Source organism: Silurus aristotelis, assembly GCF_946808225.1.
Source record: "Silurus aristotelis genome assembly, chromosome: 7".
Lineage (NCBI taxonomy): Eukaryota > Metazoa > Chordata > Actinopteri > Siluriformes > Siluridae > Silurus > Silurus aristotelis.
In genome coordinates this window covers 9,368,013-9,371,967 of record NC_139580.1, presented here as the reverse complement: position 1 = coordinate 9,371,967, position 3,955 = coordinate 9,368,013, and the positions used below count along the sequence as shown (strand labels likewise).

General features: G+C 34.2%; 1 protein-coding gene across 1 annotated transcript; it reads right to left on the bottom strand.

Moving 5' to 3' along the window:
* Positions 1 to 1,194: 1,194 nt before the first annotated feature.
* LOC310729311 (uncharacterized protein) lies at positions 1,195 to 2,278 on the bottom strand. The gene is made up of 4 exons (XM_083547418.1): positions 2,107 to 2,278; positions 1,971 to 2,018; positions 1,758 to 1,868; positions 1,195 to 1,495 (listed from the first exon to the last, which is right to left on the bottom strand). Exons 1-4 carry the CDS (start codon positions 2,248 to 2,250, stop codon positions 1,364 to 1,366), a joined length of 435 nt encoding a protein of 144 aa, XP_083403544.1. The 5' UTR covers positions 2,251 to 2,278; the 3' UTR covers positions 1,195 to 1,363.
* Positions 2,279 to 3,955: the final 1,677 nt, after the last annotated feature.

Genomic DNA, 3,955 nt, shown 5'->3' with positions numbered 1-3,955 from the left:
CTCCTGTTTCAAGCTTATTTTCTAAACATTATGATATTAGATTATGCAGTTATTTAGCACAGTATCAAAATATAGCATAACCTAAGTAAGTTACAATTTAATTGATATTTAAAGAAGCTGTCCATATGAGCTGGAACTAGAGTTATCACCACCATTGAGGAGTCCTTAATGTATCCCCACATATAAGCACACACATACAACCATTGTAGGTCAATGTACAAAACCTCAGCAGCAGGAAGTTACTATTACCCCAAAAGAACTCTGTCATTTTGAAAAAAGTCGTTTGGGTATGAATCATTGGCAAACTGCATGATGACATTTCTCATGAGCTATGGGACCTGCACAAATATTTTAACACTAATCACTTCATGTTGCATCTTGTAATTGATTGTTCTACATTGCTTTGTATACATTTCTTTGTATGTTGCTGGAATAAGTGTTTACAATTACTATACAACATATATGGTTTCATGTAAAATGTGAAAATGTGGGTTTCATGTTAAATTTGTTTTCCATAAATCCAAGTGTTCCCAGAGTGATAATATAAAATATATTCACCTCTCAAAGAGCTACAAAGAGTATGCTCATTCTGTAAATAAAACAAAAATTGTATTTTCATTATTGCATCAAAAATATCTTTATTAATATAAAAACAATTAAATCAATTACACAAGTAATACACGACATTGCAGTTATACAACACTCTGGTGTCATGGGATATGACCCAATATAAAGCAGGCCCCAAATATATTATTAGATATTTTGTTGTATATATTATTCTGCTTATACTGTAGTCATTTGGAAATAAATAATTTAAATTTTCATTTATTAATAAACTGCATGTTGTGCATTATCCAGAGAGACTTACAATAATCTCATTTATACAACCAAGCAGTTCAAGGTTTAAGGGCCTTGCTCAGGGGCCCAGAACCTGAACCTGAAACTTATCAGCTTTTGATCGGAAGTACAACGTGTTAACCACTGAGCTACCACTTCCTTTACAGGAACATTAATCAGTCATTTTCTCAGCAGCCTCACTCTCACAGCTAGCATTCAATCCATCAGTGATAAATAATGTGTCCTTAAAAAAAATGTAATGTAAAAATGTAATTTTGAAATGATGATTTAATTTTGTTAAACACAAAACAAATTGCACACAAAAATAACAAAATGAAAAGAACATCAAAGCAGTTGTAGGTTACAAAAATAGACTTTATTCATTAGAACTTAATATATAATGTGAAACTTCAATATAAATTATCATTTAAAAATACATGAAAAAAGAAAAGAAAAATATTTCCAATATAAAAAAATGCATTCATAAAATTCACAAGGTGGTCTTTTCAAATGCAGGGTATGTTCTTTACTCCGTTAAATTGCAGGATGTGTCTCTGTACTTCTTCTGAGCGCAGAGTTTTATGTTTTCCAGAAGTTGGTAAAATTCAACTTTGTTGGTGAAATTCGCCATTTGTGTTTTGACGTTGCAGTGAGTGTTCTGTGAGAAACAAAGACAAGGTGTTATCAAACTTAGATTCAGATCTATATTCTATCAGTAGTGATTCAACTGTATATAGTAGGACTTATTCCAGATTAAGATGTGTCTGCTGCTTTCTCATAGATAATCACTATGTTGTTTAGTAGACTAATAATTCTATCTCATCAGCCTGATGTTCAATTGCATTGTGTCCGCAGCAATAATGTTTAATATTTATAGGAAATAATTAGTTTGTTAAGGCTTTCACATCACACTTACTCACCGTGCTGTAGGATGTAAGTGTCCTGGGCAGCAGCCAGTCCTTTTCCGTTAATCCCAGTGTTTTTGCTTCATATTCTGATAAAACTTTCCCTGCTTTGCGAAAGTTGTCACACTGGAAAGTTGCATAGAATCGGATGTAATTACAGAAGTACATATATGACATTAAAAACAGAAAAAAATTTTTTTTTGCTATTTGTTAACATTAGTAACTTACAGTGCAGTTTGCAGGCGTGATGACATTTTTCACAAAAATCTGAGAATTCTGTAGATATGTAATTGTTAAATTGTTGCCATTGCATTAAAACATTTTAGTACTGGAAAATCAAATGCAATAAAAGAATCTAGCTTACCTCAATACTTTTCATGACCTTAACATGTTCTATGATTTCTTCTAAAATCATATGCTGAAGCTTGCATTCTTTAGATAGAGACAGTTTGTGAGGTGCCCCAGTAACCAGCACGATCCCCAGAAACAACAATGGAAAGCTCTTCATGGTTCTTATTGTTGGTCAGTTCTCAAAGTCTAGCGGGTCCGGTGCTGTATGTCTGTCTCCTATACGCCCGTCTTTTTTATAGAGCTGAAAAAGGATGCGACGTCATGACACATCTTTTGTGGGGAAACCCTCCCGTATCTTGATCAAGATGTTAAAGATTACCCGTCAGAGACTGATGCTAATCACACACCACCAAGTACAATGTCCTGCTGGATAACATGTTATTTAAGTTTTTAAATAGTTGCATGCTGCATTATTGGAGTCAGACTCCTAAATATGACAATCGATAATAAGGGCAGCACAATGGGTGGCAGTGCCAACAGACAGCTTGAGGATATTCCGTTTGGTTTAGAACACAGGTTACTCTGGGTTCTCCAGTTTCCTCTCATCTTCCCAATTTTTTTAATACCAATATGAGGTGTGTGCATGCTACACGTGATTGACTGGTGTCCCATCCAGGGTGTGTTCTTGCCTTATGCTAGATTCCTGTTGAAGCACTTACTGAAGAAACCTAAATAAATGATACAACAGTAAAGCAACTGCAAGAAACACAAGAGAGCTAAGACTGTTGTGATAAAATGTGCAAAGTATAACAAGTGATTGTATTTCAGTTCAATTCATTTTTATTTGTATAGCGCTTTTAACAATGAACATTGTCTCAAAGCAGATTTACACAGATAATGTAGTGATAAAAATGAATCAGATATTATTTATAATATTATATATTTCATTATATTAAGCTCAGCATGACCCCATGGTTCGATGTGAACTTACAGCAATGTCACTTCATTCCCTAGTTATCAGCAACCGCATCTGCTTACAAAAGAAAAACAATGATGTAAAAATTGATAAGGCAGCACTCACATAACTGAAAATGATGACATCCTAATAACAAGGTTGATGCTCGGCTGCAGTGTCACATCTGATACATAGCCTTTTAAGGCTTTTCCTGTTATAGCACAAAATCTCTGTACTGAAGTTCTATCATTATGATCCTTTCATCTATTGTGATCTTATATTATTGAGTTCATGAATCAGCTTCTCAATTTTCCATGAAGATCATAATGTCAAATTCAGATGCATGGTCAGTCATTTTTCATTTATTCCAATGTAAACCTTTATATACTCCTATTTAATTTTTAATTTGAATCAGCTTTTTTAGTCATCTGTGCCTGAACATACAAATAATTTGTTTCAGGTTTACAGCAAACCAACAGCTCTCATTCTTATACAGGTACTGTGCAGCAGTACAGTAACAGTAACTAAACTAGATATGGACAAATACAAACAATTACACATAACTCAACTAGATGGTCAAGCAGATAAACAGTACACATTGGTCTGTGACAGAATCAGAAAGTGGCATTAGTGCAGTGATTGTCTAATCAATTAAAGTAATATATTGCACATGGGTATGATATTGCAAATAGATTATTTTTAATCTACAGACACACCATTCAAAGAAAGACCACACTTGGTGACGTGAGGTTCACTTCAAAGAAGCTAATCAGGGGGCTTTTCTGATGCGCAATCAATGACAATTAAAGCAAGATATCATACTCCGTGCACAAGGGGGTAAGTCATACCGTCACATCCTCTTTCAATAGTAGGAAAAAGTGTGTGAGAAAAGACAGACATAGCATTAAACTCACCGAATGCTTGGATGGGAAACAGCAACACCGTGTGGATCTTCTTGCTCTTACAA

What these genes read in the sequence shown, in the direction of transcription:
- LOC310729311 (XM_083547418.1), bottom strand. Translation starts at nt 2,250, where the DNA reads ATGAAGAGCTTTCCATTGTTGTTTCTGGGGATCGTGCTGGTTACTGGG. An exon ending in AGGTCATGAAAAGTATTGAG is followed by an intron (nt 2,019 to 2,106) that starts GTAAGCTAGATT and finishes ACATATCTACAG; the next exon opens with AATTCTCAGATTTTTGTGAA. An exon ending in CACTTACATCCTACAGCACG is followed by an intron (nt 1,496 to 1,757) that starts GTGAGTAAGTGT and finishes TGTTTCTCACAG; the next exon opens with AACACTCACTGCAACGTCAA.